We start from the raw sequence: 25625 nt of genomic DNA, 5'->3' as shown, positions 1-25625 counted from the left end.
CAGGCCTGGGCCCAGCTAGATGCCCATTTGGGGAGCCCCACATGCAAGATCTGGGTGCGGCAGCAACTCTCCCCTCCAGTGGTTTATGGAAACAAGGCTTCTTCCAGCCAGAGAGGAGCCCCTCACAGCCCCCGCCTCCATCCCTTGGTCGAATCCATAGTTTTACTCTGGCTTTAGATTCTGCCATGATTCTTCCAACCTTCTTTTTTAAAAAATATATATTAAATTTTCAACAAAAACAAACCACAAACAACAACCACAAAAAAGAAAAAAATACACAAAACAGTATCAAATCCATAAAATCAGATTCTCCAAATCCCGTGACTCCCCCCGCCTTCCTTAAATTTTCTTTTCAACTGCATATCATTTCTTCTCCAAATTATTATTATTTCACCTCCAATTACCTGTGCTATTTCTAAAATTACAAGTATTCTTAAAATCCTGCCACTGTATTAGCCTGTTTACCTTTGCAAATACATAATAAACATTTTCCATTCTTTTTAAAATTTCTTGTCATCTTGATTTCTGAGCTTCCCCTGATCTTCCAACCTCCAAGCCTCCATTCAGGCTGCAAGTCCTTCTGCCCCCCCCCCCCCCCATCTCATATCAGCTTATCTGGCTGCCTGCTGTTATCTGAGAGACAATAAGTGTGGACCTTTGAAGTGAGCTGTCGATAAGCAGAACCCAGGAGTTGCTACTTGGGAGCATCCCAGGCCCCTGGAAGAGGCGCAAAACACACACACACACACACACACACACACACACACACACACACTGGGCACCCCCTGCAAGAGTCCTGCCTGTGCCACTAGGGGGCGGCCAGGCTTCTGAGGAGCCTCAGTTGCAGACAGCACAGCTCCTTGCGGGGGGGGGGGTCTTTTGCTCATCTCCCTGAAAGCAATTACTGTATGCTACTTAATTAGAGGAGGAGAGGAGTTAATGAAGTTCCTGCAATCCCTTCTGGGCAACTCTTGGCGCTGAGCCCAGGAAGCCCCCCCTCCCCCCGTGGGAGGGAGCTGGTGCCTTCTGGCCCTGTTCAGGGGGCTTCACAGAACTGTGGAGTTGGAAGAGACCCTGAGGGTCATCTAGTCCAGGCATCCCCAACCTGCAGCCCTCCAGATGTTTTGGCCTACAACTCCCATGATCCCTAGCTAACAGGACCAATGGTCAGGGATAATGGGAACTGTAGTCCCAAAACATCTGGAGGGCCGAAGGTTGGGGATGCCTGATCTAGTTCAACCCCCTGCAAGGCAGGGATCCTTTTGGTGACAGTGGGGCTCAGGACCTTGAGATGAAGGGTCTCAGGATCTACCAACTAAGCCATCCCTCCCAGTCCCTGTGGGGAAGAGGGCGCTCGACTGGGTGGGCCTGGGCAGGGTGGTCTTGCCATACAGGGTTTGCCAGGAGGGTGTGTGAAGAGGGTCTGGGGGTCTCAATGGACCAAGATGAACAGGAGTCCATAGTATGACGCAGCAGCCAAAAAAGCAGACGCTATTCTAGGCTGCATCAACAGCAATATAGTGTCCAGATCAAGGAAAGTAATATTCCTGCTCTCTTCTGCCTTGGTCAGGGTCAGGCCAGGAGTCCTGGGTCCAGCTCTGGGTGCCACAATTGAAGAAGGATGTTGAGCAGCTGGAAGGGGGGCAGAGGAGGGAGACCAAGATGATCAAAGGTCTGGAAACCAAGCCTGATGGGGAATGGTTGAAGGAGCTGGGGATGTTTAACTTGGAGAAAGGAAGATGGAGAGAAGGCACAATAAAGGTAAAGGGACCCCTGACCATTAGGTCCAGTCATGGCCGACTCTGGGGTTGCGGCACTCATCTTGCTCTATAGGCCCAGGGAGCCGGTGTACAGCTTCCGGGTCATGTGGCCAGCAGGACTAAGCCGCTTCTGGCGAACCAGAGCAGCACACGGAAACGCCGTTTACCTTCCCGCCAGAGCGGTACCTATTTATCTACTTGCACTTTGATGAGCTTTTGAACTGCTAGGTTGGCAGGAGCTGGGACTGAGCAATGGGAGCTCACCTGGTCATTGCAGGGATTCGAACCACTGACCTTCTGTTCATCAAGTCTGACCTTCTGTTCATCAAGTCTGTTCTGATGGTGTTTCCTGCTTGGCAGGGGGTTGGACTCGATGGCCCTTGTGGTCTCTTCCAACTCTATGATTCTAAGTCCTAGGCTCTGGGGTTTAACCCACAGTGCCACCTGTGTCCCTCAGAAGACACAATAGTCATCTTCAAATATCTGAAGGGCTAAACATGGAAGATGGGGCAAGCTGGTTTTCTCCTGCTCCAGAGAATAGGACTCAAACCAATGGCTTCAAATTAAAGGAAGGAGATTCCAACCAAACATCAGGAAGAACCTTCTGATGGCAAGAGCCGTTCCATGGTGAAGTGGACCCCTTAGGGTGGTAGCCTCTCTATCCTTGGAGGTTTTGAAGCAGAGGTTGGCTGGCCATCTGTCATGGATGCTCGGGCTGAGATTCCTGCATCTCAGGGGGTGGACTAGAGGACCCTTGGGGGTTCCAACTCTACATTTTTATCATTCCATGAAGTCTAAAAGCTAGTAGAGCATGGGGAGGGGGACCCAAGAGAGCCTCTCAAAATGGGGCAGGGGAGGGGCAGGGGCTGTGTCCCCTCCCAGCTGCCAACCCCCCAGCTCCTGCTCCTCTCCATCACACCCCAGAGCGCTGCTGCTCCCCCCCCCCCCCGGGTGCCGGAAAAGGAGTGCTGCCCCCTCCCTATCGCATGCCCTCTTGAGACTATAAATATCCCTGTTGGAGAAGTGAGCCAGCTGCTCTGGAGGACTGGGGGGGGGGGGAGGTCAGAAGATGAGGCAGGGGATGGGGGCTGACAAAATGCAGGCCCTCCAGGCTGGTGCTGAGTGCAGAAGGCCCCTCCCTCGCCCAGGCCCTCCTTGTGCTGGGGGGGGGGGGTCATAAGCCGCTGACACAGCACCCCCTTCACACACACCCCTTGCCCCACCCCAGCACTCAGGTGCCCCTCTCTCTTCAGCTAAGAGGCAAGACTGAAGGGCCCCCCCTCGTCCCTTTTAAGGGTTGGCAGTTTCCCGTGCCAGAACTGAGTCCCCAGCACAAAGGGCTTCTCCCAGCACCATCTTCGCCAATCCTTATTTCACTTCATTAAATTTATACACTGCTTGAATGTTTAAGAAAAGCCTCAAAGCCGTTTGCAAAGAAAGATTACACTATAAGATCATGAGTAGGAAGAGTGTTTCAACAGCAATAGATTTTAAAAGATTAAAACTTGTGTCAGCTTTTATTTATTTCACAAAACCTATGCGCTTTCCTGTTCTGTTCCTGCCTCTGAGGATGCATTGCAAAACGCATTGAACTCCGTGATTGCGTCAAAAATGCATTGCAGAATCCACTTGTCTGGAGGGGCCCAAGGTAGTATTGGGGAAGAGGGGGCATTTAGCAGATGTGGAGCGCCTGTTGGTTGGTTGCCAGTCCCTCCCCAAATGCCAGGAGTCAGGCAGCAGTGCCCCTGAGCGCATGCAGAGTGCCATTCCCCCTGCAGCTGCAACCACATCTCTGAAACAAAGCAGAAGGCAGCAGAATGTCCCAAGGAGGAGCCAGGCCAGAAACCTCTCCTAAGAGGAGGTGTCTGGGTCAGGCCCATAGATGGGCCACTGGCTGGTCCAGCAGGTTCTTCAAGCCCAGCTCCTGCTCTCCCAGGGGCCAAGCAGCTGCCCATCAGGAGTAACCACAAGCTGGAACCCAAGTGCCCAGTCCCCACCTGGCACTTCCTGGCCTACTGCCTCGGAGGTGGAGGTGTGGCAGGGATTTATGTCTAGGTTGGGGGGGGGTTGCCCCTCCAGCAGATATCGCGCACATGCAGCCCACTGCCAAAATCAGCACAATCACTTTTGTGACTTTTGTGACTTGTCCCCACAAAACACTTCATCACAGTTTCCTCCTGTCTATTCGAAGGGCCTTTGCTGCACGATACCAAATGTAAGAATCCACTGATAAATGTATCTCTGTACTGGCTCACTGGGAAAACTTCAGAAATCCATGTAGACCTGTGAGCTCAGCTGCCTGGCACCTGATACCAGAGTGCCAGACAGGTAGCCATTCCAGAAATAACAAACCCAGATGAAGACAAAAGGGTGGGATGAACTTGGCTGGGAAACAGGGAAATGTAAATATCTCTTTTGTTCCACTTGATGGGTGTTTGGTGGAGGGCAAGGGGAACCATGGGGCAGGGTCCAGGATGCGCAGATTACGGCCACCAGACCTCCCCTTTCATGATGTAACTGTGATGTATTAGTGATGTAGTTTTGGGGGAGGGATGTAATATGGGGATTAAAGGTAAATGTAAAGGGACCCCTGACCAATAGTTCCAGTCGTGGCCGACTCTGGGGTTGCGGCGCTCACCTCGCTTTATTGGCCGAGGGAGCCGGTGTACAGCTTCCGGGTCATGTGGCCAGCATGACTAAGCCGCTTCTGGCGAACCAGAGCAGCACACGAAAATGCCGTTTACCTTCCCACCAGAGTGGTACCTATTTATCTACTTGCACTTTGACGTGCTTTCAAACTGCTAGGTTGGCAGGAGCTGGGACCGAGCAATGGGAGCTCACCCCGTTGCAGGGATTCGAAACACCGACCTTCTGATCGGCAAGCCCTAGGCTGTGTGGTTTAACCCACAGCGGCACCTGTGATTAGCAGCTAATAAAAGTTTGGGTTCTCTTTTGTTTGGGGCTTCCATCTTGCTTCATCTTGTGGCAGGTGGGAGTCCTGTCCAGCCTTCAATCAAGACCAAGCCGACTGGCTGCTGTTTTGCTCGGGTATTCCGGGCTGGTGTCCTTGTTTTTTGTCCAAGGGAGCCCTCAGATTTCTCCATTAACAGTTGCACAGCACAGCTATCAGGTTATGCAGAAGAAGAGCCAGCTGGATCAGGCCAGAGGCCCCTCTAGACCAGCCTCCTCTTCTCACAGCAGCCAAGCAGATGCCCCACGCGGAGCCTGCAAGCAGGATCTGAGTCCCTAAGCCCCCTCTCCTCCCAGGGCTTCCAGCAACTGCAATTCGGAACAGTGTTTGAAATTAGTGGCTGGTGGCCCCTTGTGACCAAGAGAAGATGTCTGGGTGCCAGGATGGGGCCTGACAGCTCCACCACCTGGAGGTGCCTGCCTGAGGATCACAGGATCTGGGCTGCTTTCACTCACCAAAGCTCCATTCTGTAGTATTCGATCAGTTATCTGCACAATCGGAATGAATTTCTGGAACCAAAATTGTTTTTTCTGCGCAGCCTGAGCAGGAGCAGGGAAGAATGCTGCAGTTAATTGCTGACGCTCGTCTTCGCCTCCCACACCGCCCTGTCCTGCTCACAGTTGTGGAGAATATTCCTACGTTATGAATGGTCTGTGTCACCATTCAGAAAAATAGGCAGGGCAGGAAGAGGCCAACATAGATAATTCCTGATCAAGGAATTTTTCTTCTTGAAGTTCTCAGCGTTCTTCACTGAGCTCAAGGTGATCCTTGATGCTTAACTGAGAATCAATGCCAGTCAGTCCATCATTTGAAAAATAAGACTTCAGAGGCCTCTTGCCCCCCAAATGGCCACTTTCCATTCTCTCTGGGCGACTGCAACCTTGGCTGAAGGGGCCATTTGGGGCAGAGCTGATCTCTCTGAGTTTCTAGCACTGATACAGAAGCATTTCTGCCTGGGGGGGGGGGGCAGAGCAGAGTTGTCCTGGCTGGGAGCCATCCATAGCCCTCTCCTCTCAACCCGGGTGGGAACCCCTCTGGAGGCCTCTGCTCCCCACCTTTGGAAACTGGCAACCCCTGAATCCCTGTGCATGGCAGCTCAGCTCCAGAGCACCTGCGCTGCATGCAGAAGGTCTCCGTTCCGGTCTCCAATGGCTGGGCCACGTCCCCCTTCCTGAGCCCTGGAGGCTCCTGGCTGCCAGTCCGTGCAGGCAGTCTTGTGCTGTAGACATAGACCCCACAGATGCCGCCGCCTATGGTGCTTCCACAACAGCTGGGCCTGTTGGCACCCCCCAAAAAGTGGCTCTCCGCCCCCACTAAATCTCAGCTGCCAGCGCCCTCCCGCCCTGGCGAGGCCGCCTCCCTCCTCCTGCCGGCCTCCCCAGCCCTGACGCAGCCCAGACGCTGCTGCTCCGGAGACACAAAGCATACACAGCTGTCAGCAGGGTGGCCTGGCTGCCAAAAGCCCTTCAAGGAGGAGGAGGAGGAGGAGGAGGAACACTCAGCCAAGGCCGCTCCGGCACAAGCCTGGAAGGAACTCGGGGGCAAGCGGGGCTGGGGGGCTCACAAGCAGTCCCAAAGGAAGCACCAAACGCTCCCCTCCCGCCCCAAACACCCAGCAGCAGCCAATCCACCAGCCATGCCCCCGGCAGACCTTGAACTGGATGTGAGGGAGCCGAATTCGAGTCCTGGCCTCTGCGGAGGGGAAGAGCTGGTCTGCTCCTGGAGAAGGCGACTGGAAGGGGCTCTAGACCACAAGAGAATGGCCGCACTGAGGGAGGGCTCCTGTGCCCTCCTTGCCCCCTCCCACATGGCAGAGCCCTGACCAGCTGCCCTTTGACCCCTGCTATCAGCAGCCAGGAATAGCCTGGAGATAAATGCTCCCCCCCTCTTCCCGGCACCACCCCCCCCCACTTTTCAAAGGGCTTGAAAGTAGCGCAGCGCTACAAAATGCCACGGGTGGCAAGGGTGCCTGGCTGGTGGAGGCTCTCCCCTCCCACAAGAGAATTGTTCCCACAATGAGGGCCTCGGTTGTATTAGCTGAAAAGGCCAGGGCAAAAGTGCCCCCCCCCATCCAAGAACAGCACCCATCCCCAGAGAGAGACATTCCATTCTCTGCCCCTTTCCCCCCCCCCCCCAGGCAGGATCCTGCTCCTCCTGCAGCCCAACCACCACAGCTGCCACCGTCAGACATTTCTGGCTTGGCACCCTCTCGCAATTAACTCCTAATTAGCCCCTTTGCCAGCAAGCGAAGCGGGAGATGATGTGAGGAGGAGGAGGAGGAGGAGGAGGAGGAGGAGGAGGGTGCTATTTGAAAGCACCGCAAGTCCCTCAAACTCACTTTCCGGAAGACGGGAGAGGCTGGGTCTGCCCCCCCCCCCGCCTTTCTTAGCCAAGGGACCAGAGGTCTCCTTCCATTTTCATTTTAATGCAAAATCTGTTGTAATGGATTTCGAAGTAATGCTTTAATGCACCGGAATGCTTTTGGGGCAGCAGCACGTTCAGCCGCGGAGATTGGCACTTGCAGCCTCTAATGAATAAATGAGCAGCTGAGACTTGGCTGAGCAGAACCAGGCTCCGGGGGGGGGGGGGGGGAGAAGAGAACAGGGCCCCCCAGCCAGCCTTTTGCAAAGTTTCCTGGATCAATGCAAACTGCTTCTGCCTTCTTTATTCCAGCATGGGGGGTGTTCGTGCTCATACAGAGGCCTCATACAGAGGGGGGTTTGAGGGCACCCCGTGCTCAATCTTTTTTTTTGGGGGGGCAGATTGAATGACAGAATTGTGGAGTTGGAAGGGTTCCGCTGCTCCACCCCCCCTGCAAGGCACACAAACCAGTTTGGGGATTCTCTTGATTCTGGGTGGGTTGCCAGAGAGCTTCTGTTTCCCAAGGAAAGTTTTCTTCTTTAAAATCATGAATGCAGTTAATGTGTTTAGAAAGGGTTAATGAGTGGAGGGAGGTGCTTTTCCCTCTGGGGCCGCAGGATCCATCTGTCTGGCACCCTGCAAGCAGGGGAAATTGCATCGGGAGAGATAACATCCTCTGCCCCTTTAAAATGTGGGGGGTTGGGGGGGGGGCTATTGGGCTGCTGTTTTTATTTTGATTGCGTATTTTGTGGTTTTAGATTTTGATTGTATTCTGTGAACCGCTCTGAGACCTCCAGGTACAGGGCGGTATATAAATTCAATAAATTAATAAATTAAAGAAACAACCAACCAACCAACCAACAGGGCAGAGATAAGCAAGGCTGGCTCCAGCCAGACAATGGAGAGGTGGACACACTCTGACACTCACAGCAGGAGCAAAGCAGGAAGGTAAAAAGGTAAAGGGACCCCTGACCATTAGGTCCGGTCGCGGATGACTCTGGGGTTGCAGCGCTCATCTCGCTTTATTGGCCAAGGGAGTCGGCGTACAGCTTCCGGGTCATGTGGCCAGCAGGACTAAGCCGCTTCTGGAGAACCAGAGCCATGCACAGAAACGCCATTTACCTTCCCGCCAGAGCTGTACCTATTTATCTACTTGCACTTTGATGTGCTTCCGAACTGCCAGGTGGGCAGGAGCAGGGACCGAGCAACGGGAGCTCAACCTGTCGCAGGGATTTGAACTGCCAATGTTCTGATCTGCCAGCCCGGTTTAGACCGCAGCGCCACCTGTGTCCCTATAAGCAGGAAGGAGGGGAGGTCAAAGGGGGCAGAGCTGGGGAAGTGGGAGAGGGATGGGGTCCTCTCCTGGCGCAAATCGGGCCCCAGTTGTGTAGACATTTCTGATGGCCGACCTGGCAGGGCTCTCCAGATCAAGAAGAAGGAAAGGCTGGCATCTTTGGGGAGAGGAGAGGGGGGCAAGGACCTGCCGGGGTGGGGAGGAGTACAGAACATAAGGCGAGTCTTGCTGGATCAGGCCCATAGGGTAAGGTTACCAAATATTTCCCTAGGAATCCAGGGACATTTTTCAACTTCATTAGGAATGATCGGATTTTGTAAGGGGACTGATTTGTAAATCCAGGAAACGGGGACGTCTGGCAACCTTATCATCGGGGCCCATCTGGCCACCCTCCTGCTTTCACAGCAGCCACCCAGGTGCCCCAAAGGGAAGCCCTCAAGAAGATTTGAACCCGAGCCCTCTCCCCTCCTGCAGTTCCCAGACTTTGGAGGGTGGGGCAGAGCCACCCTGACTAGCAGCTCTTGCTAGCCTTATCCCTGCCTTGTCTCCCCTCCTTCCATCCCTGCCTTCTGGGGGAGAAGGGAAGAGCTCCTGCTTTCTGTTCCCCTCAAGGAAGGAGGGGGGGGGGGAGAGAAGAGGCCCCGGCAGCCTCTCTTCCAAGCCAGCCGCCCCCCTCCGCCCTCCCTGGGTTCATTGCCCGCTGAGGCTCCTTGAGGAGTTTGCTGCTCCTGCCCCCAAAGAGCTGGACCTTCTCTCTGGTCCCAAACCTCAAAGAACAGGACCCAGATGCTTCTTCTCAAATCCCCTTCTGCACCCCATCTTTGAACCCAACAAACCCAGATATTCTTCCCCAGCTCAGCACTGTGACATGCTGTGGCAGACCGTAAAGGGACGCGCTGATTCCTGGGGGGCTGGGGGGGCAGGTTCCTAGGAAGCTGTCTTACAGAGAGTGCCTCCAGCTCAGCCTTGTCTCCTGGCAGCAACGGCTCTCCAGGAGTCCAGGCAGAGGAGATTCTCCCACCCCTACCTGGAGATGACAGGGGGAACTGAACCCGGGACTCTGCCCCACAGCCATGGCCTTCCCTTGAGAGAGAAGGGGGCTCTCCCCAGAGCAGGCAAGGCATCCTTCCTTTCCCTTTGTTGGAAAATTTAGGGCAGAGGGAAGAAAGTCCTTCTTCACGCAGCACAGGGTTAACCTGTGGAACTCACTGCCTCAGGAAGCAGGGATGGCCACCATGCTAGATGGCTTTAAGAGAGGAGGAGACACGTTCATGGAGAGGGAGAAAAGGGCTTTGGAGAGTTTCCTCGCCAGGGTAACTCTGCTCTGCCTCCCCATCCTGGCCGTTTATAAAGCCCGAGAGGAAGGAAGAGGGAGCATCTCCTCCCCCCCCCCCCAGCGCAGGCCATCGTGCAGGGGGGAGAGGGAGGGAGAGGCAGCTGGGAGACAGCGCTGGCGGCTCCGGCTTTGTTTACCCGCCTTGCCGGAACTGGGCTGGCTGACGTGAGCCGGAGGCCGAGGCCTCGGGAGAGAAGAGACACCTGGCGCAGGGGCCGGGGGGAGGCAGCCCAGGCCGAACCTGTGCCTGGCGCTCCTGCCCAGCCCCACACGGCTGGCACTGCCAAAGAGCTGCAGGGTTTAGAAGGCAAACCTGCCTGGAATATTATTATTATTATTATTATTATTATTATTATTATTATTATTATTAATTACCCCACCCATCCGGATCCCAACTGGTTGACCCCTTTCTTCAACCCCCCCGTGCCCCACTGACTGGCTCCCCAAGGCTCCATTGTCCCCCCTGGAAGGATCCCTATGGAGGAGCAGCAAAGAGAAGGAGAGTGCCTCTGAGCACACGCAGAGTACCTTTCCCTCTCCCTCCCCAGGGCAAATTCGTTTTCTGTGGCAAGAGTGACCTTGGGGTGGGTCCTGAAGGGCACCCCCTCCCCTCTGAAGCTGTTGAGGCGAACAGTGCTTTGGAGACATTTTCTGCCGCACAGCGCTTTCTAAAATTGTTATTGCCATTATGCCTAAAAATACACTTATCGATTTGCAAAATAATTAACCAGGCAGGTCCCCGACCAGAATGACGGTTAGAGTCCTATAAAACAGCTGCTGCCCCCCCCCAGCCACTCCCCAGACAAGTTACTCTGGAAAAGAGGAGCAGCAACAGAAGCAGAGAGGCTTGCAGAGTTCAGAACTTGGCTCAGGAGGGGGGAGAAAAGGAGGGAGAACCTTTAGGACGCAGAAGCAGAGAACTGAAGGGTCTGAAGGGACCCCCAGGGCTCATCAAGTCCAACCCCCTCCAGTGCAGGAATTGCAGCTGAAAGATCCCTAATGGGTGGCCATCCAAGCTCTGTTCCAAACCCTGTTGCTGCATCGGATTATCTATTTGCCAGAGGGTTGGACTAGATGACCCTCGTGGTCCCTTCCAGTGCTCCAGTTCTACTCTCTGTGCTTGAGTGCCGCTTGCTCAACCTCCCAGCATCAAGAAGGAAAAACAGATGAGGTGGAAATGGACATGGAATGAACTATGGACTAAGGCAGAGGTTTTTGAATTACGGTCTCCAACCTGGGCTCCAGAAATCTGCATGTTGCCACAGTTGGACCGGCACCAGCAGCAAACTGCGCCTGGGGAATCTGGAACGTGGGCCTTGGGGAACCAGAAGATCAGACAGGAGCCGGCTGCTGCAGTCCAAGCCAGAGATGGGGCCAGCCCTGACCTCAGGCAGAGGGGGGCAGCTGCCTCAGGTGGCAGATTTGGGGTGTCATGAAAGGGATGCCCATGGCTGGCTATCAAATGTTTCGCTGCTGCATTTTGACTGGGGGGTTTTCCGTTAAAATAATTTTACCAGCCTTGGAGTATTAGGTGCCCCTTGGCTGGTTGGCTGGTGGGGGGAGAGGGGGAGAGGGGGCACCTTTGGCAGCAAAATGATTTGGGGCGTGGCCCGGGCAAGGAATGGCACCAGGGCAAGGACCAGGGTTTGGGCCAAGGGGACGGAAAGGGAGGAGGCTGTGTGGTTTCTGCACAGCTTTTGCAACAGCCTGAATACGGGGAGCAAAGTGTGTGTGCGGGGGGGGGGGCATAGGTAAAGCCAGGATGTGGGGGAGGGATTCTCAGCTGAAAAGGGGAGCAGGCAGGGAGAGGAGCCTGCCTGGATCTGTCTTGGGGAGTTTGAGATGCAGAGGACACATCCACAGCCCAGCCCCCTCCGCCCTGCCTGGGACTCTGGCTTCCATGCTGCAGAAGCCGCAGCTTGGGATGAGATGTGGCTCCCCTGGGGGAAGATGTAAACAAAAGCAGCAGTTGGGCCAGGCTGGGGTTTTTTTTGGGGGGGGGGAGAAACTGCTGCAGCAGCAGAAAAGCAGGAAGCAGGAGCCACACGCAGAGTGTGCAGGCATGTGCTGAAGGGCAGGGGGCCAGGCTGGCCACTGTCCCCTCGAAGGGGCCAGGCTGGACGGAGGCTGGAAGAATGCAAGAAGAGTCCGACCTCATCCAGCCTCTCACAGTGGCCCCCCAGCTGTCTTCACGTTTCACAAGCCGCATTTTGCCCCTGGCTATTGGCCACTTAGGGACTCGGGTGGCGCTGTGGTCTAAACCACAGAGTCTAGGACTTGCCGATCAGAAGGTCGGCGGTTGGGATCCCAGTGATCGACGGGGTGAGATCCCGTTGCTTGGTCCCTGCTCCTGCCAACCTAGTAGTTTGAAAGCACGTCAAAGTGCAAGTAGATAAATAGGTCCCGTTCCGGCAGGAAGGTAAATGGCATTTCCGTGCGCTGCTCTGGTTCGCCAGAAGCGGCTTAGTCATGCTGGCCACATGACCCGGAAGCTGTACGCCGGCTCCCTCGGCTAATAAAGCGAGATGAGCGCCGCAACCCCAGAGTCGGCCACGACTGCACCTAATGGTCAGGGGTCCCTTTACCTTTATTGGCCACTCGCAACCAAGTGAAGATGCCCGGGTGCCAGGATGGGGCCAGACATCTTTGCCACCTGAGGACCCTTGTATCTGGACTGTTTTCACTCACTAAGACCACATCCTGTAGAATTCTATCCGTTATATTTTAACTGCACAATCCGATCGAATTTCAGGAACCAAAATGTTTTTTCTGTGCAGCAGGAGCAGTGAAGAATGTTATAGTTAATTGTTGTCTTTGCTTCCACCCTGCTCACGGTTGTGAAGAATATCCCTACGCTATGAATGGTCACCATTCAGAAAACAGTCGGAATAGGCCGATATAGATGTGGACTGTTCTGGGATCAAGGGACCTTTCTTCTTTAAGTTCTCAAAGTTCTTAAGCGAGCTCAAGGTGGTCCTCTGGTCTAACCAGATGTTTAATGGATAATCCATCACAGCCAACCCATTGGTTGAAAAGTAAGACTTCAGAGCCGTCTTGCCCCAAAATGGCAAGTAGACATTCCATTTTGGTGACTGTAACCCTGCTTTAAGGAGTCCCTTGGCACCCGGCTTATACACCTGAGTTTCTAACACTGCCAGACACATGTGGGAAACCACAAGGAGGACCTGAACACGAGAGCAGCTCTCCCCTCCAGTGGCTTCCAGCAACTGGTACTCAGGATGCAGCCCAAGGGAGCCCATCTAGTCCAGCCTCCTGTTCTTTCGGCAGCCAAATGCCCCCAAGCAACCTAGGGACACAGATAGACTGCCTCTGGGCTTGGAGGCTCCATAAGAGCATCCGAAGAGCCTGGCTGCTGGATCAGACCAGTGGCCCATCGAGTCCAAGATCCTGCTCTCCTGATGGCCAACCAGATGCTCATTATGGGAAACCCCTTCCCTCCTGTGGGCAACTCCCTCCTCAGCGCAGCAGGGCCACCAGCACCCAAGGGCCACAGCACCTTCAGGCTCCCATCTCCAGGGGAGGTGGGAAAGAGCCCCCCAGCCCCGCTGAAACCCTAGAGAGCCACCACCAAGCAGCGTCAACGGCAGAACAGGCAGCCGTCTCTGGTGCATAAGCACCTGCTCTGGATGAGACCCCTGCCAAGGCAGCTTCCAGGCGCCAGCCAGTTTGCTGCCCGCCTGCCAGCTGAGGGCCAGGATCTACCCAAGCGATGTGCCCCCCCCCCGCGCCTCCAGGCCTCTCCACTCAAGAGCCTGCTTGCCTGTGATGGATGCCCCCGTCCCCACAGGCACAAATAGACATAAACCTCGCGGCCGCCTGCTTCCTGGGAGGGCTATGGACGCCTAGGCGGGGGCCGCGGATGCCCCTGGCGTCTCCACGGGGACTGCCAAAACATTCAACAAGCCCTTCCATTAAGCCAGAGGGATCCCTTTTCCAGGCTGGGTTTCCCCATTGATGGGCGGGCACAGCTGTCGTGAGGCAGCACTGGGCGCTGGAATTTTGCACCCCTAAGAACTTTAGGTTGGCCACTGAGCACAATACGCTGAACTGGATGGGCTGTTGGCCTGATCCTGCAGGCGATTCCTCTATTATTATCTCCAAAGCCGACTGCTCTGTCTTGCAAGCGACTCCCTGACTACAGGCGTCATTTGGGTGTCTGACATGGAGAAAACCCATTTACCACCTCGGCTGGTATTAACCCGGACAAAGATCCCAGGCCATTGGGCTTCCTACGTGATTTATTCTGCTTTCTAGATGTTCTGAGCCTCCCACAGGAGCGGAGGCTGAACAGGCCGTTCCGCTTCCCAAATGCTAAATTCCCCCAGGACGTCCCAAGCCAGACGCTTGGCCCACCTGGGAGGGAAGAGCACCCTCTCCGAGGTCCCTGGCAGGCAGGCAAGAAGGGGCCCTTCCCAGCCGGCCTCCCCACAGTCCGCCCAGGAAGCCAGGCATGAGGAGCCTGAGCTCTGAGCTGCCCCAAATGCCGACACAGAAGAATTTGAAATATTTTTTCCTAGCTGGGAAGGAGACCGCCAGGGCACCAGGGACAGGGCCTCCCTCCTTGATGAGTTCTGGTCGCATGCCAAGTCCCAGGAATTTTGTATCTCCTATCTCTGCCGAGCAAACGCCTTTGCACATTTACGGGGCAACAGAGACTCTGGTTGTTTTCCCCGTCACTCCTCAGAGGGCAGACTCTGGAAAGGCGCTGAGGCTTTGCTGGTGCCCCGAGATCCTCTCTGCAGCCCCACCAGCCTCCCTGCACACAAATGGCCCAAGAAGTCGAGAGGCAGCGTCTCTCCCGTCTCCCCCCCCCCCAACTCAGTGGCTAGCCTTAGCTTTCATTTTTATTATGCATTGTGCTTTCTTAATACTGTCACATTGCCCTGAGATCTACAGGTATGGGGCAGTAAACACATTTAATAAATAATAAATCAACAAAAATCTGAACGAAAAGGGCCCAGGGCAGGGGGGGTGGGCAAGAGTGTCAGAGTCCCAAAGGCAACACCATCGCCCCCACCCTTTCAAAATGCCCCTTTTTTATTTTAGCCAAGTCAGAGCAGGGCAACTGGCAGAAAAACAAACGCTTTTATTTACGGCCAACTCTCAACTTGTGCAGAGCTTATGTTCCGGGGGTTGTGTGTAAAGCCAAAATCACATGTATTCAAAACACACTCTCCCTGCCCCTTGGAATGCTCCCCCAAGGTGAGCGCAATGGCAGGTGGGATTGCAGACCGAGCCCCTGAATGCCTGCCCCCGCCTTACTTTTTCCAGCCAAAATCTCACATGTTGATGCACATAAGTTACGAGTTTACTGCATACAGACTTCACACACACACCTAAAACGTGGTCAGGAACAGGCTGCGAAATATACCAAGCCAAGGACCCTCAAGGCACCTGCCGTGATGCCAAACAAGCAGAGGATTCGCATCTGCCGCACAACATTAGCCTCTCCAGATCTGCAGCTTGCTTCTTTTGCAAAGAGGACTTCAAGGCTGCAAAGCACTTGGGAGAATCTCTGACATGAGAGTGACGGGGCAGGACTGTCCTGTGGTCAAGAGAAGGAGCCTGTGTGGCCCCCATGCGGCTTCCAAGGCAGGATGCATTATGCAGAAATCAGCAAACACAGCGTCCTTCTGCATAATTCATCAGGGTTGCAAAGCGAGGCTCCTCTGCGCTGGGGAAACATTAACGCAGAATCTAATGTTCCTTGACAAGAGGAAGTGGGCACGTTAAGGAGGCACAGGTGGCAGTGGAGGGCTGTGGGGAGGAACAGATTCACCCTTCTCCCCCCCCCCCCAAGCAGGGACCCTACCGTCTTTCCGGTAGAAGCAGATCTCCACCTTGCGCTCTTCGGAGCCCAGGAGGGCCTGCGCAATCTGCGCCACCGAGGTCTTCTGCGTGCGCGGCCCATAGAGGAAGTCGCAGGTGCAGGGCTTCTGCATGACCTCGGCACGAGTGTAGCCGCAAAGGTCGCAGAAGCCATCGTTGCAGTAGATGATGGCGCAGTTCTCCACCCGGGCGTTGGCGATGATGAACTTGCGGCCTGCAAGGGGGGGGGAGAGACAAGGAATCAGCTTCGGCTGGTGGCCCAGCTGCGCCCCTCTCTGGACAGCGACGGATGAATTAATAATAATAATGATGATGATGATGATGATGATGATGATGATGTTAATTTATTTATACTATTTATACTATCTGGCTGGGTTTCCTCAGCCACTCTGGGCGGCTTCCAAAAATATATTAAAATACAGTAACACATCAAACATTAAAAGCTTCCCTAAACAGGGCTGCCTTCAGATGTCTTCTAAAAGTCTGGTAGTTGTTGTTCTCTTTGACATCTGGTAGGAGGGTGTTCCACAGGGAGGGCGCCACCACCAAGAAGGCCCTCTGCCTGGTTCCCTGTAACTTGGCTTCTCGCAGTGAGGGAACCGCCAGAAGGCCCTTGGAGCTGGACATCAGTGTCTGGGCAGAACGATGGGGGTGGAGACGCTCCTTCAGATATACTGGACCAAGGCTGTTTAGGGCTTTAAAGGCCAACACCAACACTTTGAATTGTGCGCGGAAACGTACTGGGAGCCAATGTAGCAGTGGCGTAGCATGGGTTGTCAGCACCCGGGGCAAGGCAAGTAATTTGCGCCCCCTAACCTGTGGATTTGCGCCCCTAACCCTAACCCCCAGATGTTGCGGCCGGGCCCCCCTGCACCTCCCACGCTACGCCACTGCAATGTAGGTCTTTCAAGACAGGTGTTATGTGGTCTCAGTGGCTGCTCCCAGTCACCAGTCTAGCTGCCGCATTCTGAATTAGTTGTAGTTTCCGGGTCACCTTCAAAGGTAGCCCCACACAGAGCACATTACAGTAGTCTAAGTGGGAGATAACTAGAGCATGCACCACTCTGGCGAGAGAGTCTGCGGGCAGGGAGGGTCTCATCCTGTGCACCAGGTGGAGCTGGCAGACAGCCACCCTGGACACAGAATTGACCTGTGCCTCCATGAGTCCAAAATGACTCCCAGGCTGCGCACCTGGTCCTTCAGAGGCACAGTTGCCCCATTCAGGACCAGGGAGTCCCCCACACCCGCCCGCCCCCTGTCCCCCAAAAACAGTACTTCTGTCTTGTCAGGATTCAACCCCAATCTGTTAGCCGCCATCCATCCTACCGTTGTCTATATTCTGGTAACTTCTAGGTTAGAATACTGCAACACATTATATGTGGGGCTGCCTTTGAAGGCGGTCCAGAAACTTCAGCTTTTGCAGAATTCAGCGGCCAGGTTGCTTGTTGGGACAAGACAGTTTGAACATATTACACCGATCTTGGCCCAACAGCACCAATTGCACTGATCCTGCCTGGGCCCAATTCAATTTTGAGCTATAAAGCCTTAAGTGGCTCAGGACCGCAAGACCTCAAGGACCGCCTTTTCCCAAATGAAGCGCCCCAGACCTTGAGACCATCATCTCTAATGGCAGGAACTGCTCCTGGAACAGCCCCCTAACCTTTTCAGAATGGGGCTTCCCATTTTGCTGCAGCTAATGCTTCAGAGGGAGGGAAGGAAGGACCCCCCTGCTAAGCCAACAAGGAGAGGAGGAACAGACTCCACTGGGGGGGGGGCATGAAGCACTCCCAGGAAGCCGCCCCCCCCCCACCAGAGCCCTCCTGGGCCCTCTTGGCTCAGCCTCGGTCTACACAGCAACTTGCAGCAAGGGCTCCCAGCAGCAGAGTAGCCGGGGGGGGGGGGCCAAGGGGGTACACTGGGCACCACTCACACTCAAGGTCCAAACAGAGGAGAATAGCTTCTTATTTCAAATCACACTCGACAAGCTATTTATGTGTTTATTACATTTATCTCCAAACACGTTTTTCTGCTGAAATAAGGCTGCATTTTAATGTTTTAATGTATTTTAATCTTGTTTTTAAGTTGTATTTCAATCAATTTGTTTTATATTTGGTGTTAGCTGCCCTGAGCCCGGTCTTGACTGGGGAGGGCGGGGTATAAATAAAATTTATTATTATTATTTACACCCCCTCCCTTTTTTCTCCAAGGAGCTCAGGGTCGTGTGTGTGGTTCTCCCTCTTCTCTTCTACTCTCCACAACAACAGCCCTGCAAGGTAGGTCAGGCTGAGAGGCAGGGACCCAAGGCCACGGGGAGCAGGGGATTGGAACCCTGGTCTCCCAGGTCCTAGCTTGGTGCTGTAACCACTATGCTGCACTCCCTGTCTCTCATCTCCTGTGTTTGGCCCACTGCACATACAACAAAAAGCACCCCAGATCCGCTTAGCTGGCAGGCTGATGACCCAGGCTGCCTGACTCAAGAAAAGGCCAATTAAAAATGAGTTCAGGGATGACTAATCTGTGCCAAGCGATGCTCCGTATTCTTTGCACACACGACGACGCCTTCTCCTAAGGCGCCCGCTATTATCTGAAATGGAAGTCGTCCCTTCCACAGACTGCAGCCTCCTCTTCGCACGCTGCCAAGGCTGCTCCTCCCCCATTGGCACAACTGTGTGCCCTCTTCCCAAGGTGCCATCTAGTCCCACCCCCTGCAGGAGTTGCAGCTAAAGCATTCCTTACGGATCCAACCTCCTCTTAAAAACCTCCAACAGAGGAGACTCCGCCACCTTAAATTAATGTTTAATTGGAATCTCCTTTCTTGCAACTCGAATCCGCTCTTTCGGGTCCTCCCCTTAGAACAGAAGACAAGCTTGCTTCACCTGGCATGTGGCAGCTCTTAGATCACTGGCAGTCATCCACAAAAGGGCCCCCCCTCCATTTGCTCCCACCTGCTTCCTGACACCCCCAATCTCACCTGCACAAATTAAACTCGCAAACAACAAAACCAGCAAAACAATCCCAAAAGAAATCCAGCCCAGATCTCTCCCAAAATGATCCCTCCAGGCAGAGGAAGGTCATTGTCACCTTTTAAAGGGACCCATCATGTGTCAGCCACAAGAAGGGCAAACTCCATGCTAGGGAATGTTAGGAAATAAATAGAAAATATAACAGCCACTATCATAATGCCCTTATAAAAAATCTACGGTGCAACCACATTTGAAATACTGTGGACGGTTCTGGTGCCCTCACCTCCAGAAGGATGTTTGTAGAGTTGGAAAAGTTTCAGAGGCCACTGAAATGACCAAGGGGGGGAGGGACTCCCTTATAAAGAAGGGGCAAAGCATTTGCATGGGCTTGGCCAGGATTTTCGTTAGGGGGGGACAGAACGACGCGATTGGTCAGTTAATTAAGTATTTCTATTGTTTTACTTGATCTGGGGGGGGCAGCTATCCCCCCCCCCGCTATGCCCATGGCACTGGGGACTTTCACATGTATTGTCAGTAAGCCAGGTTTCCCCCATCCTATATTTTTGCATGTGGTTCGTCCTGCCTAAAGACAGAACCTGGCATTTGTCCCTATTGAAATTCATTTTCCAATCTGTTAGGGTCATTTTGAATTGTGATTCTGTCTTCTGCAGCATTACCTACTCCTACCAGTTTGGTGTCGTCTGCAAATTTGTTGAGCATCCCCTCAATTCCTTCATCCAAGTCGTTTACAAAAATGTTAAACAACCACTTGCCCAGCACAGAACCCTGCGGCACCCCACTTGTCACTTTTCCCCAGGATGACGAAGAACCATTCATGAGTCCTTTTTGGGTTCAATCAGTCAACCAGCTACAAATCCACCTTACTTCAGTCAACTCACATTTTACCAGCTTCCTCATGAGAATATCATGGGGGACTTTGACAAAAGCCTCACTGAAATCAAGATACACTACGTATGTCCACAGCATTTCCCTGGTCCACCAAGCTTGTAACTCCATTAAAAAATGAGGTTTGTCTGTCATGACTTATTTTTGAGAAGCCCGTGCTGGGTCTTAGAAATCACAGCATCCTTTTCTAAGTACTCACAGACTGACTGTTGAATTATCTGTTCTAGGATCTTTCCTGGTATCAATGTCAAGCTCACTGGCCAGTGTTTACCAGGGCTCCCCGCTCCCATTTGCCTGCCTCCAGTCTGTAGGGACTTCACCTGTTCTCCAGTAATTCTCAGAGATAATAGACAAAGGCTCTGAGATTACACCCGCAAGCTCCTTTAGTACCCTTGACTCATCAGGCCGTGGAGATATGAATTCATTTAAAGCAGCTAGTTGTTCCCTTACCACCTCTTTTCCTATCTTGGGTTGCAATTCCCTCCTTGCATTGTTTATTCTGTTATCACCAGGTTGGGCATTGGTTTCCTTTTGGGTGAAGATAGAGGCAAAGTAGGAGTTCAATAATTCTGCCTTCTGTCGCCCATCTTCTGCAGAGGACTTACCACTTGGTCAATCTTTCTTTCCTCTGTATCCTGAAACCCAGGAGGACATGATCACTTCCTCCCAAGTTTCCCTGTCCTTCCACTTCATTTATTAGTTCCTCCCTGTTGGACAGATGATCCCCTTGTTACTTCTTCCACCTTCTGGGAAATGAAACTGTCAGCGAGGCAATGGAGGAATTTGTCAGACCTTACATTCTTGGCAGAGTTTGAGTTCCAACAGATATCAGAGAAGTTCAAGTCTCCCACGACGACTATATATCTCCTTTTCAAATGTGTGCTAATCTGCTCTTGGAAGGCGTCATCCAAGTCTTCAGTCTGGCTTGGCTTGGAGACCCCCACAGTAAGGTCACTGTTGCTTCTCTCTCCTACAATTTTTACCCATATACTCTCATTCTGCTTTCCATGCTCCAGGTCATGGATTTCTTCACAAATGTACACACCCTTTACATATAATGCTGCTACTCCCCCCTTCCTGTTTGGTCTATTCATTTTGCACAGGTCACACCCCTCAGTTTCTACATCCCAGTCATGAGTCTCATCCCACCAGGTTTCAGTAATGCCTAACAGGTCATATGTGCCATCCTATACTAAAAGCTCCAGTTCGTCTTGCTTGTTTCCTATACTCTGTGCATTCGTGTAGAGACAACTGAAACCACGAGTCATTCCTCTGCACGCTGCTGCCTCTGTCCCCCTCAGTAAATAGTCACCTCTCACCACTACACATCTCTTCCTTCTCTGGGGAGCGGCAGGAATTGTTCTGTACACTGTCCCTTCCACTGCTGCCTCTGTACATTCTGAAGTAGAAGAAGAGGAAGAGTTTGGATTTGATATCCCGCTTTATCACTACCCTAAGGAGTCTCAAAGCGGCTCACATTCTCCTTTCCTTCCTCCCCCACAACAAACACTCTGTGAGGTGAGTGGGGCTGAGAGACTTCAGAGAAGTGTGACTGGCCCAAGGTCACCCAGCAGCTGCAGGTGGAGGAGCGGAGACGCGAACCCGGTTCCCCAGATTACGAGTCCACCACTCTTAACCACTACACCACACTGGCTCTCAACCAGTGTGTTTGCTCCTCTGGCTGAGAAACAGTGTGGAATTGTTTTTGTAGCTGCAGAGATACAGCATGGCTCCTGACTGTCCTGCTTTTTTGCGTCTTGTTTCTCCAAGGGGTTGTCTCCTTCTCTTCCTCCTCCCTGGGGGCAGCCTCCCGGCATCTTTGTTCCAGGGGAAGCCCACTCTGGTACACCAAAGCTTCTGGCCCCAAGTTAGTAAGTTAGCGCAGGAAATCCAGTCTGCATAATTCAAATATACCGTTGCAAAGAAGCCAGACTCTTGCAGCTCATGTTATATTCTTGAGTAATGACGAAAGGGGCCAGGTGGTAGCCGGCCAGCTGCAAATCCATCTCTGCTCCAGGTTAGCCTGCTTGACTGCAGGCCAAGTGACCACAGATCGCAGGCCACCTGGCAGCCAGCCCTCCCTAAATGGGGCATTAACAAGCCCAGCTCCGCCAGCAAAGGAGCCGCCTCTCCCCCCAACTGGCAGGCGGGATGGGCAGCGCTCCAGGCGCAGGTGGCTGCCCTGGAGAGAGCGGAGGCAGGCCAGAATCATAGCCATCTTGTCTGCAGAGAAACAGGTGTGGGAAATTTGCCACAGCCTCCAAGCTGAAGCACGACTCTGGCTCTCCCATACCATCTGCCACCCAGCAGAGCCCACTGGGCAGGAGAGACAGACTTCCTGAGCATCTCCTTCTGCTGTGAGGCTGAGCCTTTCCGAAAGGATCCAGGTGGCCCTGGTGGCTTGGTCCTAGATCCTGTGCAAGCTGGCTGTGGCTCCGTCTCTCTCTCCGCAGAACCCAGGGATCAAGCCTCAGAGCTCAGCCAAAGCCCAGGCTGCTTAGCAGCTCCAGCTGGGACGACATTCCACTCCAGGCCAGGGTTTTGCAAGAAAGAGGGGCAAGCTCCTTGCGGAAGGATACTCTGCAAATGTTCAAGAGATCCCTCTTCTTCACATGCTCTAGGGCTGAAAACAGGCTGTATGCCTGAGACCCCGTGGCCTCCAGCCTGACTTGGGGAAGGGAGTAGCCACAACCCTTGAACCCCAAAATTTGCTAGCTTTAATTTCCATCTGCCCTTTGCCATTTTCATTCAGTGCAGCCAAGTTAATCTGCCTCCCCCGCCTGCAAATCTCAAAATCCCCCCTTTGATGTCCCAGGCTAGCTTTTGCCTTCCACACTGCGATGTTTATCCAGCTTTTCCACAACCCAAAGTATTCGGAGATGGTTATCAGGCTCCTGGTTGCTGAAGGCCAAGCAGCCCCAGTGCCCCAACTGTTTAACCTCCCTCACGCAACGTGCTTTCCAGCGTCTTATCTCTCCCTCCCTGAATCCTCTCCAATTTGTCTGCCTTGGCCTTGAAAGGCAGCTGAGGCCTAAGCGGAGGAGAGCAGCCCGCCCTCCGCTGCTGCTGCTGCCACCACCGCTTGCAAGGAGGAGGACGAGGAGGAGGGCAGCAACAGTGGTGGCAGCTGGCCCCCAAGAAAGAAAACAGACTGCAGCAGCCTTTGCAGAGATGCCACACGGAGAGCCAAGAGGCAGCGGGGTTAAATTACCAGGGGAGAGGGAGGGAAGCAAGGGTGCCCAGGGAAGCCAAAGAGCCTCCTCTGGAGGTTTGCAAAGAGCAGGCAGCCAGGCATCTGCCAGGAGGACTGAGATGTGGGGAAGTCCTGCCCTAGGCACAGGTGGGGGGAGGGGAGGAAGACCCTCCCAGGCCCAGGAGGAGACTCTCTCTCATTTCTTAAGGGAATGGCAGATCTAGATGCTATTTTATTGTTGGCCACAAACAGAAAAACAAGCACCGAGCAAAATGTGGATGGGCGGGTAGGATCCAACTCCGTCAGTGCAAGGGGTTTTGCTTGCACAATGGACTTGCTTTCTTCTTCTTCCTCCCCCAAGGAAAAAAGCACCTCTGAGCCTACCCCAACGCCGCCCCTCCAGCCCAGGCCACTGGTCTCTTTCGCCCTGCTCAGCTCAGGATGATGGGCGCAAAAGGAGAGGCGAGTCTCACATAGTTTTCTTCACCCTGAAATGTTCCGAGTTGCCTTAACTCTGGGGAGGACCAGAAAGTGTTGGTGATTCTTCACAAGCCAGACGGCTCAAGGTTTCAGAACACCATGAGAATAGCCACACACAGACAGACAGCGCATTCTGAGAGGTCACAGGATCACCTCCATCTTTTACCGGTTCCCGCCCCCCCCAAGCTCTGTCCTCCTTAAGATAGCCAGCAGAGGGAAGGCGGGGGGGGGGAAGGGTTTGGCCGCTCAGTGGCCCCCTCCCACTCCCTTGGCATCAGCCCAGCGGCTCCCCACCACCAGACACAAAGACACACACCAGGTTATCAACACTGCACAACTGCGTGTGTGTGCCTGCACGTGCACACAACCCCTTTTCAGATACACAAACACCATGAGGCATCCAGGCACCCGAACACTACACAAACGCCCACACTCTGCCATATGCTCCACGCTGCTGCTGTGCAAAATCCCCAGGGCCAGAGATGGAAATCTGGGCGCCTGCAGTGGCGCTCTGGAGGCCAGCACCTGCTCCCCAGTAGGATGGGCTCTTGGTGGGTCCCCCAGCAAGGAGGAAGAGGGACCCCACAGTGGGAAGCTGCCTCTTCCTCCTCCTGCCCTGGGGCCCAGGGACATGCACCCACCACCCCAGAAGGGAGGGGGTCCCGGGAAGGAGAGCAGACCACTAGGCCTGAGCCCAGGAGCGTCTGCAAGGCAGGCAGGCCCCACTCCAAGAGGGGCAGCCAGTCCCTCGCCAGTCCAGTTAGCCAAGCACAGGCCACCCAGTCACCCAGCTGGCAAGCGTCCTGCTGCAAACATGGAGCTGCCCATGTCCCCAGGGCAGGTGGACACCCCCAGTCCCAAGGCCCCCATTCCCTGGGCAGTTTGGGAACACAAGGGAGCGGGGCCCAGCCCGCACCTGCAAGCACACCTTCACCGGGTTGCACACCACCAGCCCCCTCCCACCAGCCCAGCCTGTCAGCCTGACCCACCTGGCGGGGTTGTTGTGAGGAGAACAGGGGGGGGGGGCAGTGGGACAGACGTGCAAAATAAATAAATGCAACAAGAAACAAATGTACGACCCACTTCTGACTCCAGAGCACCCGACACACAGGGCCGCCACAGACCTGCCTGGAGCTCCCCACATGACCCCCATAATGTCAGAGCACTGAGCTTCCCCTTGACCACCCCCAGGCCCCTCTTCACCCCCCCCCAACCGAGCAGCCCCCAGCTCCGCTCCGGGACAAGACCCCCTCCACCCCTACTTACTCTGCCCCTCGAACTTGCGGATGATGGTGTCGAGGAAGGTGTTCTGGGGGGCCACGTGCCCGCGCCGGACAGGCATGCTGTCAGCCCATGGGGGTGCCCGGCCTCCCCCGCCCCACGCGCAGCCGGGGCCGTCCGCGGAGTGCGAGGGGCGGCCCAGCGCTGGGGCCCGTCAAGCCGCCAGCCGCCCGGCGGGGAGGGGAGGCTGCTCTCCGGCCTCTGCTGCCCCCAAGCCGCGCCCGGGGCTCGAAGGGGCGCGCTGGGGCCAAGTGGGCCCTTCCGCGCAGACGACGCGCAGTCCGGCTCCGGGGCGGCGTCGGCGCGGCCGGGCGCTGCTCTCCCGCAGGTGTCGGGGCTTAGGCGGCGGGCAGGGGGCGTCTCCGGGCGGCGCCCAGCCCCATGGGGAGCCCCGCCGGGCGGCTGGCGGGGGCCGAAGGAAGCCGCCGTCCGGCCCGGCGCCCCGCGCGCCTCTCCTGCTGGACGGGACGGGCCCGGCTTGGCTCGGCGGCGGCGGAGGCAGCAGGAGCGCCCTTATTTAGGCAAAGGCGAAGGCAGCGGCGGGAGGGACCGGAGGAGGGACGGCAGGCGAGGGGGGGAGGCGCCGGGCGCCCGCTGGTCTCTCGGGCCGGCTTGCTGCTTCGCCCGGGGGCGCGTCTCCGCCTTCTGGTCCGCGCAGGAGGCTCCGAGCGCGGCGGTGTCGGCGGCGAGGCCGGGCGAGAGATGCGCGGCGGCGGCGGCGGCGGCGGAGGGAGAGCCCGGCCGAGGCGGAGCCAGAGCGCGCCGCGCAGCCAATGGAGGCGCCCAGCGCCGCGACGGACGGACGGACCGGGGAGGGTGGCGAGAGAGAGGCGGCTGGGGGAGAGGGGGAAGCGGGGCTGCGCGGGAGCAGCTCCTGCGGGCGCGCAGCCCCGGAACCTATTGGGAGCGGCGAGACGCGGCGAGGCGGGCCAGGGCGCAGAGATCGGCGGGGAGCGGACAGCGCGTCCCGGGAGTGCCGCTCCCTCGGAGACCCCCCTTCAAGGAGGCGCTTCTGGGCTTGGGAGGGGGCGTCCCCCAACCTGAGTCCTGGGTGGGGGTCCCCCGACCGAGTCCCAGCCCGAGCGCCGGTGCCAGGGAGAAAGGCGGGCTCCCCACGAGGCGCTGTCCGGGCTCCGAAGCAAGTCGAGGAAGCGGCGCCCCCGGAGCTGGAAGGCCAAGGTCGGGGGAGGCTCGTCGGGGCTCGTGGTCAGCTCTTTGCTCCTCGCCAGT

General features: G+C 55.2%; 1 protein-coding gene across 1 annotated transcript in view; it reads right to left on the bottom strand.

The window, feature by feature from the left end:
- Nucleotides 1-24661, bottom strand: part of KCNH2 (potassium voltage-gated channel subfamily H member 2) — an 81733-nt gene extending 57072 nt beyond the window's left edge. Inside the window, exons 1-2 of the mRNA XM_083706207.1 lie at nucleotides 24381-24661; nucleotides 15556-15786 (exon numbers count right to left, since the gene is read on the bottom strand). Coding sequence (XP_083562333.1) covers nucleotides 15556-15786; nucleotides 24381-24456 — 307 coding nt within the window. The 5' untranslated portion in view covers nucleotides 24457-24661. The remainder of the gene's footprint in view (nucleotides 1-15555; nucleotides 15787-24380) is intronic.
- Between the last annotated feature and the right edge of the window lie 964 nt (nucleotides 24662-25625).

The sequence above is a fragment of the Podarcis gaigeae genome (assembly GCF_964106915.1).
Source record: "Podarcis gaigeae genome assembly, chromosome: 12".
NCBI classification, from domain to species: domain Eukaryota; kingdom Metazoa; phylum Chordata; class Lepidosauria; order Squamata; family Lacertidae; genus Podarcis; species Podarcis gaigeae.
The sequence above is the reverse complement of the archived record's forward strand: the minus strand, read 5'-3'. Positions and strand labels throughout refer to the sequence as shown.